This window comes from Rhincodon typus, chromosome 13, assembly GCF_021869965.1.
Source record: "Rhincodon typus isolate 14 chromosome 13, sRhiTyp1.1, whole genome shotgun sequence".
Lineage (NCBI taxonomy): Eukaryota > Metazoa > Chordata > Chondrichthyes > Orectolobiformes > Rhincodontidae > Rhincodon > Rhincodon typus.
The window spans coordinates 30,908,800-30,925,405 of NC_063344.1; the positions used below are offsets into that span (position 1 = coordinate 30,908,800).

Consider the following 16,606-nt stretch of genomic DNA (forward strand, 5'->3'; position numbering starts at 1 on the left):
CAGTCATGAGATTTTCAATTTTGTGCCAAATTTATACATTAAAAAGTGCATCGTGCTAATTATTTCCAATCTTTTAATTATTCATTCATGGAGTGTTGGCCAGCATTTATTGCCTGTTCCTAGTTGCCTTAAGGAGGTGATGATGAGCTGTCTTCGTGAACTGCTGCAGTCCATGTGCTATAGGTAGACGCACAATGGTATTAAGGAACAAGTCCCAAGATTTTGACCCAATGACAGTGAAATATTTCCAAATGAGGATGATTAGTGAAAGTGGTGGTGTTCCCATGATCTTCTGTCCTTGTCCTTCTAGATGGGGGTGGTCATGGGCTCAGGAAGTGCTGTCTAAATTGGGGAGTTTTTGCAATGCATCTTGTAGGTGGTAGACACTGCCACTACTGCTAATTGGTGATGGAGGCAGTAGATGTTTGTGGATTTGGTACCAATCAAGCAAGTTGCTTTTCCAACTGGTGGTTGGAGTCATAACTGGCACATAGGAAGATGGTTGTTGGATTGTTGGAGGTCAGTCATCTCAGCTCCAGGACATCCCTGCAGGAGTTCTTCAGGGTAGTGTCCTAGGCCCAATCATCTGCACCTGTTTCATCAATAAACTTCCCTGCTTTGTAAGGTCAGAAGTAGGGATGTTTACTTATGATTGAACAATGTTCAGTACCATTCGTGACTCCTCAGATACTGAAGCAGTCCATGTTCAAATTCAACAAGATCTGGGCAATATCCAGGCTTGGGCTGACAAGTGGCAAGTAACATTCATGCCACACAAATGCCAGGCCATGACCATGGTGTAGTACTACGCCAATGAGAAACAATGCCCCTTGGCATTCAATGGTGTTACCATCACTGAATCCCCTTTTATCAACATCCTGGGCTTACCATTGACCAGAAACCCAAATGGACTCATCACATAAACAGAGTGGTTGCAAGAGCAGGAGAGAGGGCAGGCATACTGAGATGAATAACTCACCTCCTGACTCCTCAAAGCCTGTCTACAATCTGCAAGGAACAAGTCAGGAGTGTGATGGAATACTGCCCACTTGCCTGGATGGCTGCAGTTCCAACAACACTCTAGAAGCTTGACTTCATCCAGGACAAACCAGCCCACTTGATTGGCACCATATCCACAAGAACCCACTGCTCCACCACTGACGCTCAGTAGCAGCTGTGCATACTATCCACAAGATGTACTGCAGAAATTCAAAGATCCTCAGACAGCACCTTCCAAATACTTGACCACTTCCATCTAGAAGGACAAGGGCAGCAGATACCTGGGAACACCACCACCTTCAAGTTCTCCTTCAATCCACTCACTGTCCTGACTTGAAAATATATCATCATTCCTTTACTATCACTGGGTCAAAATCCTGGAATTCCCTCCCTGAGGGCATTGTGGGTCAACCCACAGCAGGTGGACTGCAGTAGTTCAAGAAGGCAGCTCACCACCATCTTCTCAAGGGCAACTAGGGATGGGCAATAAATGCTGGCCAGCTAGTGATGCTCACACCCAACAAATGAATAAAAATTAAAAAATGAAAGGCTCAAAAGGCATTCTTCTTTGCACATTATATCCGTTCTTTCATTAGCACAATTAGTGAAAATAACTGATGTATCACTCTAATTCCTTTATTTTAATTGACCACTGTATTCATGAAAGAACATTTAAGTCCAGAGCACAGTAACGGCTACGGTCTATACACGGACAAAGAACTAAATTTAAGAGACTTGGTTGGGAGTGACTGGCCTTTAAATCAAGACAGTATTCAGTCAAGTGTGGCATCAAGTAGCCAGAGCAAAATTTAAAAATTAATGGGAATCATGGGGAGAATATTCCACTGGTTAAAATCAGAGCTAGCACAAAGAAAGATGACTGTGGTCGTTGAAGGCCAATCATCTTTGCTCAAGGTCAATGACTGAAGGAGAACCACAGGGTAGATATTTTCAACATTTTCTAATCAATCTGCTTATAGATGTTGTTTAACCCCTCTGGAATAGGTGGTACTTAAACATGGGTCTCCCAGCTCAGAGGTAGGGTCACTACCACTGCACCACAAGACAGCCTTAGTTCCCCAGGGCAGTGTCCTAGGCCCAACCATCTTCAGCCGTACCATCAATTACCTACCCTTCAATTTAAGGTTAGACTGGCTGATGCATCTGACCCGTTGTAGACACATCTCAATAGGCTGACCCTTCCCAGTGGTTCCAAAAGAGTTATGTACATTTTACACAATTTTCTCCACAGTTAACAATGAATCATCCTTCCAAAAGATCTCTGAATCCCACCCCCAAAAGATATGTGAACCCGATCCTTTCCCAAAGTACCGCTGAATCCCATTCCCTGTGTGTCCTGGGATCATATTGACTGTGCTGGCTCAGCTTTCCAAAGGAGTATCCAGCCTACTCAAAGAAATGTACTGAGAACAGACCTGCTGCAATTTGACCTAAGCTTCACACTCTGGGTTCCAGGTAGCAGGCACTCCAAACTCCAATTTGAATGCCAGCAGCTGATCATTGAAATGGCCAGCTGCCTTTGCAAAATGCACATTGCATGATTGTTCCCAATCACACATAAAAATGGTTCAGAGGCAGAATTTCTAACACTCTGTAACTTTTGCTGCAGAGGGGCTCTTCAATACAGTGAAAATCGAGGCTGTTAACTCACTCAAAACCGATACACAGACATAAATTCGAACCCCTTGTCATAACTGTGGAACTTCTTTTACTTAGGTCATTGAAATCCTGTAATTGGTTCAACTTGAGCATTAAATAAATGTTAAAAAGATGCTTGACTGCAGTGAATTATTCGGAAATGGTTCTGGCTCATTGACTTTTTTAAGCTGATGAAAATTGGCAAGCCGATCATAGGAAAAGAAATCCTGCATCTAATAATACCTCCCAATATCCATCACTCTATTCCACATTGAAACTGTAAAATATTCTTTGTCAAACTGATCTATAAATATTATCAAAAATTAAAAGCAATTTTAGCTTCCTACAGCAGATAATTGCACCAAGATATTTGCTGGATTTGTCGATTAACAGTCATTCTATTGGTTTTACAAAACTAATCATGAGAACACATTGCAATCTGATGAGTAGCATTAGTGATGAAGTTTAAACATTGTATATACATGAGCACTCCAATATTAACATAGCCAGGCTTTGGAACTCTCAGAAATCTCATGATGAGCCAACAGTTAAGATTAGTGTTTGCTAACATTTAGTCTAATCGTGCATTCTTAATCAGAAGAAGTTCCATAAGGTCAGAAATTTTACAAGTTTAGCCGACTGAAGCTTATAAATTGCTAATGCTACTCATCAGATTGCAATGTGTTCTCATGATTAGTTTTATGCACACAAGTCTCCTAGCTCAATTGGGCCAGCTTGTCACAGGAAATCATACATCATCAGCTCACATTTTATTGTGGAAAGAATATAAAGGAAACTGCAACTCAGGTAAGTGGCTACTTCCATAAAGCAGATGCGCAAAACATATATGGAGTTTGCACTGCTGATCCAGAATGTTGGGAAATTAAAAGGCTTTTATAAAAGATTGCAATGAGGCAAACTAGTCATTGGCAAAAAAACAATAGCAGACAAAATGCGTGAGAAATAGGAAATTAGAGTATCTGGTCATTGGTTGCAAGTGGTGCAGCATGCAAACTCGCCCAGCCAAGATGTTGCTATATGAGCAGAGTGTGAAGAGGGCTATTCTGGAAAACGCTGTAACATAGTTGACTAGAGATATGATTTAGGCTTGTATAGTATGAAGCCATGGTACACAAAGGAATCTCTGTCCTTGAGTGAGAGACAATTGTTTACATATGTGGTTTGAGGGCATCCAAAACGCAGAGTAAGATAAGGGAGCAGGTCTCCATGAACTACATGGATAGCTAGTATGGGGATTGAACCCATTGTGTTGGCTTTATGATCTAGTCTTCATGCTGTGTTCATCACCCATTAGACCTGGGAACAACCGCAGAAGAAAACAGAAAGTGTTAAGGAAGCTACTGAACGGCATCATGCTATTATGTATTCCACTGAAAGGTTACTGGGTAATCTGTGGAACATTTAGTTATTTCCAGTACTTTGAGAAATGCTGAACTCAAGCAGTATACTGCTGTTGAATGATGCTCATAATACTTATCAGTAATAAAAATGATAAAGCTGGCTATGTTTATCCAGCATAAATGTCCCTATTCATTTGTACATCAACAGTTTCTATTATAAATATTGGTATGAAAAATTATAATGGAAACATACACATAGAAAAGATTTCTTTTAAATCTACTGCAAATGGCTAGTGTGAATAAATCAAAATAAAGGAAATAGAGTAATAGTTTCATACAGGACAGAAACAGACCCTTCAGTCCAACTCATTCACACTGACCAGACATCCCCATCTGATTCATAGAACATAGAACATAGAACATTACAGCGCAGTACAGGCCCTTCGGCCCTCGATGTTGCGCCGACCTGTGAAACCAATCTGAAGCCCATCTAACCTAAACTATTCCATTATCATCCAGATGTTTATCCAATGACCATTTAAATGCCCTTAAAGTTGGCAAGTCTACTACTTTTGCAGGCAGGGCATTCCACGCCCTTACTACTCTCTGAGTAAAGAACCTACCTCGGACATCTGTCCTATATCTATCACCCTTCAATTTAAAGCTTTGTCCCCTCGTGCTAGCCATCACCATCCGAGGAAAAAGGCTCCCACTGTCCACCCTATCTAATCCTCTGATCATCTCGTATGTCTCTATTAAGTCACCTCTTAACCTTCCTCTCTCTAACGAAAACAGCCTCAAGTCCCTCAGCCTTTCCTCATAAGACCTTCCCTCCATACCAGGCAACATCCTGGTAAATCTCCTCTGCACCCTTTCCAATGCTTCCACATCCTTCCTATAATGCGGTGACCAGAACTGTACGTAACACTCCAAGTGCGGCTGCACCAGAGTTTTGTACAGCTGCAACATGCCCTCACGGCTCCGAAACTCAATCCCTCTACCAATAAAACCTAACACACCGTACGCCTTCTTAACAACTCTGTCAAACCTATCAGTCCCATCTGGCAGTATTTGGTCCATATCCCTGTAAACCTTTTCTATTCATACAACATTTTAAAAGGCATCTGGATGGGTGTAGCCTCCACCACTTCCTCTGGCAGCTCACTCCATACACTCACCAACCTCTGCGTAAAAATATTACCCTTCAGGTCCCTTTCTTACCTTAAACCTATGTCCTCTAGATTTGGACTCCCCCATCCGAAGAAAAAGACCTTGGCTATTTACCCTATCTATGCCCCTCATGGTTTTCAAGATTTGTAGCTCGGGTTGTGGATGAGGTTGTAGACATGCTCACCGAGCCGGTGAGTTTGGTTGCAAATGTTTCACCACCCTGCTAGGTAACATCGTCAGTGCACCTCCAGTGAAGCATCGGTGTTCTGTCCCGCTTGTTATTTATATCCCTCGGTTTGCTGGGGTGGTTGGTATTATTTCCGGTTATGTTTCTCGGTGGTTTGTACACAGGGTCTAATTCAATGCATTTGTTGATGTGGAGTTCCGGTTGGAATACCAGGCCTCCAATAATTCCCTGACATGTCTCTGTTTGGCTCGTGCGATTATGGATGTGTTGTCCCAGTCGAATTCGTGTCCCTCATTGCCCGTGTGTAGTGAGACAAGTGTCTCTTGGTGGCTAGTTGGTGTTCATGTATCCTTATTGTCAGTTTTCTTCTAGTTTGGCCTATATAGTGTTTCTCACAGTCCTTGCACGATATTTGTATATTACTGCAGTTTTGCTGGTTTTGGGTATGCGATCCTTTACGTTCGTCAGTAGCTGTCGTAGGGTGGTTGTCGGTTTGTGGGCTACTCTGATACCTCGGGGCGTGAGTAGTCTTGTGGTCATCTCTGAAATGTCCTTGATGTACGGTAGGGTGATTAGTGAGTCTGGTCGTGTTGCGTCTTCCTGTTATGGTCTATTTCAGAGATAATGGCGGATTGTGCTTTTCGGGTAGCCATTTCTTTTGAAGATCCCGTATAAGTGTTCCTGTTCTGCTTTGCGCAGTTCCGGGTTGTTGAAATATTGTTTGAACAGTGTCCTGATGCAGCTCCATTTGTGGGTGTTGGAGTGGTTGCTAGTGTAATTGAGTATTTGGTCCGTATGTGTGGTCTTTCTACATACGCTAATCTGGAGCTCCCCGTTGCTTTTGCATTCTACCATTACACCCAGGAAGGGTAATCGGTTGTTGTTCTCTTCTTCTTTCATGAATTTTATCCTGGTAAGGATGTTGTTTGTGTGTCGGTGGGTTTCTTCCAGTTTAGTGCGTTTAATAATCACAAAGGTGTCATCTACATATTCGACCCAAAGTTTGGGTTGTACAGCAGGAAGTGCTGTCCATTCTAACCTTTGCATTACTGCTTCTGCAATCAGTCCTGATATTGTGGATCCCATTGGGGTTCCGTTGATTTGTTCGTAAATGCCGTCATTGAAGGTGAAGTGGGTTGTGATGGACAGATCTAGTAGTTTTATGGTCGTGTCCTTATTGCAAACCAGGTCACCAACCACATCAAAAGGGCATATAAATAACAAGTGGGACAGAACACCGACGCTTCACCGGAGATGTACTGACGATGTTACCTAGCAGGGTGACGAAACGTTTGCAACCAAATCCACAACGCGAGCTACAAATCTTCTTGAAAACCATGAGGGACATGGATAAGGTAAATAGTCAAGGTCTTTTTCCTCGGATGGGGGAGTTCAAATCTAGACGACATAGGTTTAAGGTAAGAAAGCGACCTGAGGGGTAATCTTTTTACGCAGAGGTTGGTGGTGTATGGAATGAGCTGCCAGAGGAAGTGGAGGAGGTTGGTACAATTACAACATGCCCCTCATAATTTTATAAACTTCCAAAAGGTCACCCCTCAGTCTCCAATGCTCCAGGGAAAAAAATGCCCTGCCTATTCAGCCTCTCGCTATAGTTCATACCCTCCAATCCCAGAGACATCCTTGTAAATCTTTTCCGAACCCTCTCCAATTTAATAATATCCTTCCTATAGGACGGTACGGGAAGGAAATACACAGTACTCCAAAATGGCCAACTTGTACCTCCTATATTCACTTTTACTTCAGTTAATATATATGCTTTTGTGAGAATTGAGCATTTTTAAAAAGTCCGTAATTTAAGTATTTCATCAACCTCTTATCCCTTGCATATTTCTGATTGTGTAGCTCATACATGTGCTATTTTTGAATGCACTACTGCATGAAGGAATTGCCTTGTCTTAACTGGCTCCATCCTTCACTCAAATTCATGTTTGAAATAGACCAGTCAAATTACCTCCCCCTTTTCCTCTATGTCCCTGATGAGAAGATAGCCCTGGGGGGTACCTACTCCTACCTACTACTGGTCCAACTTCACTGCCTAGTATATGCATTGGTTTCCCACACTGTAAGATTGGCCTCACCAGCAACGTTGTAAAAATGGCCTCAGTCATTTGCTCAATGCATAAGCTTGATGCTGAAATAGGATGAATCAAATGGCGTAATAGGTAGCCTGATTAAATCATTTCTCAGTATATATTCTGCAAATTTGCAAAAGCCCTCAAAATGATTGCCTTCTTTGTTCAGACTATTGAGTAAAGGAGTTGGGATGTCATGTTGAGGTTGTACAGGACGGTTGAGTACAGCGAGTATTGTATTGGTCGGAGAGGTAAAGATAAATGCCTATACCTCCGAGGAGTCTTTTTTTAACAAATGTTAAACTGATTTGATCTGGCAGACGTGGAGAAATTAATCACTCTGGTGAGCAAGTAAAGATCAGGGAGATATAAACTTAAAATAACAACAAAGGCACAAAGTGAAATCAGGATTTTTTTTGAAACAGAGGTAGAGATGTGTAATTCTCTTTCCCTAAAAAGCTACAGATGATGAGACAATTGGTGCTGTCAAGACAGAAGGTCAGATTTTTGCTGCTAAAGGTACAATGGGCAAAAACAACTGTAAATGGAGTTCCATGCACATCACCAAAGGTGTACTTTAATGTCAAAGGAGACTTGAGAGACCAAATAGCTAATCATATTATTAATGAGACTGTAAAATATTGTTTATTCAAACTTAATTTACAACATTTGATAGTATTGTTGTCAATAAGGATGCTAATTTCAATGTATGTCAGGCAGTTACATTACTGGCATCATTGGAGTTCTGCTGAACTTGCATTTCTCCTATTTGTCCATCAACCCACTAACTACCCAGTCCTAACTGTTAAGCAAATTAGCAAAAGGTTAAATTCCCAAGTTGTACTCTTGGTTCCTCCAATTCTCTTGAATTCAAGTCGACTTCCTACAAACTTCAAACAAAATGGCTTTTAAAGGAGAAAATCTTTTTGATGAAGCTTGAATTTAGAAGTTGCTTGTTTCATGCTATTGCTATTAAAACTTCACCTCTTGTTCCTAGCTTATGCAATATGAAACATACCAGATGCCTATAAGCTGTCACCATTGACGTAATTGTTTCTAGTACTGTAATGCTCAGCAAATGGGCTAAGTGGGCAAAACAGCTAATTTTATGAAAGATAAATTATTAAAAAACTGGTAAAGCCTGTCTATTTTTAGAGTTACAACATATGTTGTTTACTCATTTCAGCAACAGTAAAACAAACTGCAATTACTTAATTGCATTGACCCTGGATAGTGAAACCATTAGAGGCTATAACCCACAAAGATCACACATTTCAAAGATGTGCTGTATTACATTTGCAAACAATATATATGGACTTGTAAAGTTCAGCCAGTTTCTCCATTAATCGATTGACTACTTGCTGATGCTTCTCAGCGCTCTTCTGGCAGATTGAAATCATACTTAGCGCCACTTTGCAGAGCTCCAAAAAGTCAATTATATCTGACATTACGTCACTGATGAGGATATTCTGGAACATTTCATTTGTAAAGCAGTACAGCATGTATACAGCAAATGTACTAAGTATATTTTAAGAGCACCAATTTCTCAGAAATTAGTGGGTTCTAAGTACATTTATGTTGTACTATTTACATAATCTGCTTAGTCCACATTTTCTGTGATGAGATTGAGATAATTACCCACAGCCTGTAAAGGACCAGAGGGCAGTTCCGATGCAGTTGCAGTGTCCCTACCTCTGAACCAGAATGCCAGGTTCATCTCACCTGTTCCGGCAGTGTGTCATAATACGTGAACAAAGTTGATTAAAAATGTCTATAATAGCTGTAGAAATATGTATAAAGGACCAAAGGTATCACCCTCCATTAGTGAGAGAGAGGCAGAGAGAGGGGAAAGAAAGAATTGATTATATAGCTTGAGGACACCACTGCCCATCAAGAAGCAAAAGCAGCAGTCTTGCACAGCCAACACAAGGACTGAAGTTTCATTGTCAGCTTCCTGGGCTAACTGCCCCTCTATTGAAACCTATAGCTAAACATAAGCATTCGTGAATCTAATGGGACTAAAGGCCACTAAGTCCCCTTGGCCTAATGAACTATATCCTATGATATTACAAAAAGTTAGGATTAGGGTTTGGGTAAGAGACAAAGGATGCACTGGTAGTAATCTTCCAAGAATCCTTGAATGTGAAAAAGTACCAGAGAATTAGATCTAACGTCCAAATTCAGAAAGGGAAGGAGACAAAAAACATGCAATTATAGACCAGTTAGGTTAACATCTGTCATGAGCAAAATCTTAGAGTCTATGATAAGGGATATAATAGCAGACCATTTAGAAATGCACAACATAATCAAGCAGAGTCAGCATGGCTTAATGAAGCAAAAATCATGTCAGATAAATTTATTACAATTCTTTGAGGAGATAACAAGCAGTTTAGATAAAGAGTAAGCATGGATGTAATACATTTGGATTTCTAAAAGGCATTCAATAAGGTGACACGCACAAGGCTACTTATGCTGAGTAATAGAAGGGAGAGTTGGGATAAAAAAGGGCATTTTCAGGATGACAACTTGTGACCAGTGGAAATTACGCACTTTGGCAGGAAGAGTACAGGAGCTCAATATTATTTAAATTGAGAAAGACTGTAGAAAGCTGCAGCACAGAGGTATTCAGGAGTCTTCATGCATGAATCACAAAGAGCTAGAATTTACAAGTTCCAGGTAAGGAAAATGGAATGCTGGCCTTTCTTTCAAAGGGGATAGATTAAAAAATAGGAAGTCCTGCTAAAACTATACAAGGCAATAGTCAGACTACATCTGCAATACTGTGATCGGTTTTGGTCCCTTTATCTATGGAAAGTTACAGTGGATTAGTAAACAGTCCAGAAAAGGTTAATTTGATTAATCCTGGTTTTGGCAGGATTTTCTTATCAGGAGAGATTGAATAGTGTGGCCTGTACTCATTGGAATTTAGAAGAATGACAGGCAATCTTATTGAAACATGTTACATTCTTAAGGGGTTGCCAGGGCATAATCTCAGAATAAAGAATTGCTCAATTAAGACAATGATGAGTGGTATTTATTATTGGAGGGTGGTAAAGCTGTGGAATTCTGTACCATAGTGTGCTGTTGCTGCTGGGTCATTAAGAATATTCAAGGCTGAGGAGGACAGATTTTTTTTTTTAAATCGGCAAGAGAATATTAAGGGTTATGGCAAGAAAGCAGGAAAGTGGAATTGAGGATTATCGGAGCAACCACAATTACATTGAATGACAGAACACACTCAATGGGCTGAATGGCCTACTACACCAACATCTTATTGTCCAATGGTCTTATTTCTAAATATAATTACTGTAATGCCATAATAAAAGCAGAAATGGTTCAGATGAAAGTTCATTGACACAAAACTTTAATTCTGTTTCTTGCTTCACAGTTGCTGCCTGACCTGCTGAGTATTTCCTGCTGACGAGATTTCTCAGCCTACCCCTAAATCAGGAATGCTGAGGCATGGTGGTAATATCACTCGATGCATAATCCAGAGACCCAGAGGTAATGCCTTGGCTCCAGTAGGAGGAATGTAAATTCACTTAAATGCAACTGATGGACATTTGACAGTATATGGCAAACCCTGGCATAATTGTAGTGAATGGAATCAGACGAAAAATTCCCTACTGGTTGGAGTTATACTTAGCACAAAGAAAGACAGTGGTTGTTGAAGCCCAATCATCTTAATCCTGAATCCTCAATCCTGCAGGAATTTCTCAGGGGAGTGTCCTAGGCTCAACCATCTTCAACTGTTTCTTCAATGACCTTCTCTCCATCATAAGGTCAGAGTGCGGATGCTTGCTGATGATTGCACAGCGTTCAGTATCCTTCTCTGAAGCATCCACGTGCCAGTATTTAAAAAGACCTAGATGACATCTAATCTTAGTCCGATAAGTGACAAGAAACATATGTGCCTACAATTATCAGGTGATGAAGATTTCTAACAAGAGAGAATCTATCCATCTCATCCCAATATTCAATGGTGTTACCATCACCATCAACACACTGGGGTTTGCATTGTCCAGAAACTGAACTGGACTGGTTATATAAATACAGTGACAACATGACCAGGTCAGAAACTGGGAATTTTGAGGTTTCCTAGAATCCCTACTGTATGGAAGCAGGCTATTTGGCCCATTGAGTCCACATTAACTGCCCAGACAGCATTCCATCAGGCCCATCCCCTTTCCCTATCCTTGTAACCCTACGTTTCCCATGGTTAATCCAGCTAGCCTGCACATCCCTGGACACTATGGGGCAACTTAGCATGGCCAATCCACCTCATTGCACAGCTTTGGACTGTGGGAGGAAACCCACGCAGACAAGGGGAGAATGTGCAAACTCCACACAGACAATCTCCGAGGATGGACTATAACCTGGGTTCCCGGCGCTGTGAGACAGCGGTGCTAAGCACTGAGCCATCGTGCCACCCAAACTCACTTTCTGACCCCCTAAAGCCTGTCCACTACCTACAAAAGGCACAGATCAAGACTGTGAAAGAATATTGCTCATTTTCCTGGATCAGTGTGGCATCAACATCACAAGAAATTCAATACTGTCCAGGACAAAATAATTCACTAGATCAGTACCCTATTCACCACAGTAAATGTTCAGTCCCTATGTCACAAGTTCACAGTGGCAGCAATATGTACTTGATGCAGTGCAGCAATTCACCAAGTCCCCTTTGACAGCACCTTTCCAACACAGACCTCTACCATCTAGAAGGACAATAGCTGCAGATACATGGGAACACCACTGCTATATCCAAAAATGCCCATCAAGGCTGCACATCAACCAAACTTGAAACTAGAACACCGTTCCGCCACAACTGAGAGATCAAATCCTAGGACACTTTTCCCAACAGCACTGCAAGGATGCCTGCACTGGATGGACTGCAGTGGGTCAAGTTGGCTGTGCAGTACCAATGCCACCTCAAGCACAATTAGGCATGGGCAATATATGCTGTCCTTGCTAGCAATATCCAATTCCCAGGAAAGAATCATGATAACAAAGTCTTCTCTGCTTTTCTTTTCAGATTTCCATCATCCACAATATTTTGCTTTAGTGTTGGCCCTCCCCTTCTGGTAAGTTAGTTCTTACTGCCTTACTCATCTGGTCAGTATCTCAGCATCATAGCAATGAAAATTTCTTTGTAGAAACTGGATCCCACAATCTCACGTACACCTCTGTGAGATTAGGAACAAAGGAGCAGATGTAGGATATTCAGCCCTTCAAGCCTGCTGTACCACAGATAACCTTTAGTTTATCCTCATTATTTGCATTCCATCTGCCAATTTGTTGCCCACTCACTTAACCTGTCCATTTCCCATTAAAGCCTCTTTGCATTGTCATCATATCTCCTGCTAGTTTTGTGTCATCCGCAAACTTGGAAATATTACATTTGCAGGCCTACCCACATCTAGATTATTGATACAGATTGTGAATAGCTAGGGCCTAATCATTAGGTACCCTACCAGTTATAGCCCACTAACATGAGAATGACCTATTTATTCCAACCCTCAATCCATGCCAGGACATGTTCTAATTTTGTTTACTAACCTACTGTGTGGGACCCTACCAAAAGCCTTCTAAAAGTCCAAGTACAGCACATCCACTGCTTCCCTCATCTATTCTGCTGGTGACAGCCTTAAAAAACTTCACCGGTTTGCCAATTACAGAGAATGCTGGAGAAGCTCAACAAGTTTGGCAGCATCTGAGTAGAGAGAAAAACAGACTTAAGATTTTGAGTCTGGTGTGACTCTTCAACAGAACTGGCATCTTATTCTCCATTTCACCAAGTTCTTCAATTTCATTCAGGTTAAGTGCTATCTTACTCCTTGAGGGCTTCATTGATGAAGTCCCAGCTACAATGACAATGAGGTAACGCCATGTGGGATAAGAGGGTGGGATCATGCACAGAGAGTTTTAGGTTTAAAGGGTAGCCATAATTAGAGGAATGTAATGTAATTAGAAGAATGAGAGATCTAATTAAGGCAAATAAATTCTAAAAAGAGAATGAGAAAGTAGACAGAGAGAGGATGTTTCCTCTTGTGGGACAATCTAGAAAGAGATCATAGTTTTGGGATAAGGGATAGCAGATTTAAAACAGAGTTGAGGAGAAATTACTTTTCTCAAAAGGGTCATGAATCTGGGGAATTCACTACCCCAGAGTCCATTGGATGCTGCGAGATTGAGTAAATTCAAGGAGGAGGAAGACAGATTTTAAACTACTGAGGGGTAAAAGGGAGATGGTCTGCAGGCCGGAAAATGGAGTTGAGATCAGCCTCAATTCAGCTCCAGAGGCTGAATGGTCTACTTCTGCTCTTAGTTCTTATGACAAGAAATAGCAGTAGCAATATGGCACAATGAAAAGTAAGGTAAGAACAAAAATATGTATTTCTGATCATTTGTTGTATTTTTCCTGGTGAGTTATCATTCTCATTTGATGATTCTCTTTAAATAGTCTCTCTGAAATTGATAATATTAGAGTAGCTGAATGATAGCATCCAACAAAAAGGTAACAGACTTTATTACATCACTCAGATGAAGAAGACAACTCTCTATATCAGAAGATGTTGACTGACTGAAGTAAATAATGTCAGAGATTGCCTAGAAGCTTTGAGATGCAGAAAAGTTAAGTGCTGATGTCGTCACTGCAATCACACATAATGCAGTGCCTGTGGGGAAAAGACTAAGTGAGCATCCAACATCCAATGTATCTCTGTCATGATGTCAAGATGAAGTCATTGTATTTTTAAACACTGGGGAAAATCTAACATATCTTCTGTGGTACGTGAATCCTGTGGCAGGATACACATGCAAATTTTTTGCACTCTCCTCATTATCTGTCTTTCTTCCCCCCATATTCTTATTCACCTCCGTCTCAAACAACGTGAAAATTAGAACCTACTTCTCCTTTAATTGTATCATCATCACATAATTATATCTGTATTCTGCCAACATCTCCATGGCTAGCACTAACTATAACAGATATGAGCTTTGTTAATGACAGTCCTGATAATGAACAGAAAGAGAAATAATCTAATCTAAAGATGGTCTCAAAGGTATCTCTGTGACTATTTCTGTTGGCAGCTCTTCCATTGTAAAGACTACATTTTTTTCATTTTACTCTATTTTTGATTGTGGACTGAATTGGGCAAAGGACTGTTTTGGGACAAAACAATGAGGAAGGAATTGCTATATTGTTAAAAAGCAAGTTACTGAAACTCTTTGTGCAGCATATTTACATAGCTGTTTCACAAGCAGTAGGGAAAAGTGCAAATTGATAGCACAGATTGAAAAAGTGTATATACAAAGGTAGATTTGACTGGCAACATGTTGATGATTGGTTTGTGTAATCTTTAACACTCATGGATACCAAAGGTTATCAGCCTGATAAAAATACTGATTGGTTGCTGGGTAGATAAGCAGCTTTTGAGTATAAATGATACAACAAGAAGCTCTCTGACTTCAGAAAGGCAGAGGGGTGTGGGGGGGGGAGGGGAGAGGTAGGTCGTCTCTCTTCTCTTCTGTAATGACCGGAAGCTGAAGAGAGCCAGTTGCTTTTTCCCCATCAGCTGCTGTAAACTGTTGCTGTTTTTAACTGATAAGACAGCTAGGGAGACTTTATAATTTGTGCACTGGTCACTTTGTGCCTCCTGTGAAGGAGTGAACGAACCCAAAAGGAAAACAGCAAAGAACTGAAGACGTTGGGAAACAAAACCAACACCCCATCAAATCCTGAGGACTATTGTCGTTTTCCCAGTATTTTTCCCCTCCAACCATAACACCAGTTTTTTTTGTCTCTCTGTATGTGTTTCAAAGTGCTTTCTGACATGATAATGAGTAATACTTCAAGCAATTCAGAAATTATACTATTGATCCCCGTTTTTGAGTAACCACAGATGTTAGCTTCTTTCTAATAGCCTGGAAAGGAACCAGACAAAAATCCATTACTTAATGTCTCAGTGGGTTTCACAATATACATTTACTTGCTGAGAAACTGTAGCTTTAAGTAATGTAAGTGAATGCCAATTACATTAGCTTTAAAGAACGAAGTGTTCTGTGTAACTTTTAAATTTTCAGATCATTGCAGGCATCGTACAGAATCAGCTTTAAAACGTCAGTGGATAGACAGATAGGGATATCCTGGAGTACAGATGACTGGAGACTTGGACACTATCACAACTTCATAAAAATGTAGAGAGCTGGGAAAATATCCAAATCCATATGCATAAATATTAGCAGATGTTGGAATGTGTCAATCATTCTCCCTGCCCATTGTCTCAAACCAATATGGTTAACAGTTTTAATAATTGGACTGATTTATTTAACAATTAGCTTATTTAAATATTTGGATATGTTTATGTCCCAACAATCTACTCCTCAATCAAACAAAATTGAACAGGACACTAGACATTGAGAAATTAATCCTTGCAGTACTCAATCCACTTTTTAAATCAATAATTTTAACCAACAATCACTTGTTGGCTAAATGGTCCAAAGTCCCAAACAAAAATATGTGTGCTTAAGTTTCTTACCTCTTTACCTAAAGGCATCCCACTTCCTAATGCACACGTTAAGCCTATCACTTTGGCTACAAAAGTTTTTAAAGTGAGATATTCTTTTAGCACCACTCCACGAAGGATTGTCTTCATCTCAGGTATCCCAGATCCTGTAATAAAAATAGATATAAAGCGTTTGAGAAGTGTACAGATCTGCATTTTTGCCTATAATGAGCATTTGGCAAAAGTACAAATAAATAAAGCATAAAATCATCTCCAAAAGGTTGTCTTCAAACAGTATTAGTGGTTTGAAAGGTCTCATCAATGCCATCTGAAGATGTGCAAGAGGGCTATTTGTATTTCATGTTCCACTACATATGCATATCCACATAGGAGCTATTTGCAGCAGATTCTACTGGGTACAAATTGGCCTTAATAACCATGTAGGTACCCTACCAAATCTTGAGCACAGTCAAAAGCAAACAATGCAAATCCTTGTCTCCACAACTGAAAAACAGTTGTATACAAAGATTATCACATGGTTATGATCGCAATATGATACATTGTTTAGCCACTCTGCCCTATCTTGGTTCTGTTTCCAAATTCAGCCTGACCAGTTTTGTCACTGTTTCT

The 16,606-nt window shown here is 40.5% G+C and overlaps 1 protein-coding gene across 1 annotated transcript in view; it reads right to left on the reverse strand.

Annotated features, from left to right (window-relative positions):
* The window catches only part of LOC109928881 (chloride channel protein 2), a 305,011-nt gene that overhangs the window by 17,365 nt on the left and 271,040 nt on the right, over nucleotides 1–16,606 (reverse strand). The window contains exon 5 of the mRNA XM_048604584.1: nucleotides 16,010–16,143. Within this exon, the coding sequence (XP_048460541.1) occupies nucleotides 16,010–16,143 (134 nt within the window). The remainder of the gene's footprint in view (nucleotides 1–16,009; nucleotides 16,144–16,606) is intronic.